Here is a 552-nt window from a genome sequence, read left to right as displayed (position 1 = left end):
GAATATATGCATTTTTATCTCCTTTTAACTAATAATGTTTTGAAGTGTATTACTCATAAAATCACGGTTACATTTTCAGTTACGTCTGAACTCTGCTCCTGTGTTCATGCATTTCCCAGCTAAGGGCAAGCCAAAGAAGGTCGATACTTTAGATATCCAGAGAGTTGGCTTTGCAGCAGAAAATATCGCTCGCTGGGTTGCAGAACGGACAGATATACAGGTGATTTGCAAGTGAAAAAATTGTAGTTTTTGATGATATAGGTAGTTGATATTAATGGATTTGGTGGGAAGCTGAAATATTTGTTCTCATGCGTAAAGTTTTTCCTCATTTTGAAATTTTGTCATTTTTGATTGTCTCGTTCATTTCAGATACGAGTTTTCCGTCCACCCAACTACTCTGGACTTCTCGCACTGGTTGTGTTATTGGCACTTGTTGTTGGGCTGTTGTACCTGCGGAAGAACAACCTCGACTTCCTCTATAACAAAACTACCTGGGCTCTTGGTGCTCTGGTTAGTGGGGTTCCTGTTTTCAGCTTGTCACACTTGGGGGAG

At 40.2% G+C, this 552-nt stretch overlaps 1 protein-coding gene across 1 annotated transcript in view; it reads left to right on the top strand.

Annotated features, from left to right (window-relative positions):
- Window positions 1–552, top strand: part of LOC119591529 (tumor suppressor candidate 3-like) — an 8,742-nt gene that overhangs the window by 5,234 nt on the left and 2,956 nt on the right. The window contains exons 4-5 of the mRNA XM_037940277.1: window positions 80–220; window positions 370–510. Coding sequence (XP_037796205.1) covers window positions 80–220; window positions 370–510 — 282 coding nt within the window. The remainder of the gene's footprint in view (window positions 1–79; window positions 221–369; window positions 511–552) is intronic.

Source organism: Penaeus monodon, chromosome 28 (assembly GCF_015228065.2).
Source record: "Penaeus monodon isolate SGIC_2016 chromosome 28, NSTDA_Pmon_1, whole genome shotgun sequence".
Classification (NCBI taxonomy): Eukaryota; Metazoa; Arthropoda; class Malacostraca; order Decapoda; family Penaeidae; genus Penaeus; species Penaeus monodon.
This window is presented reverse-complemented; position numbering and strand designations above follow the sequence as displayed.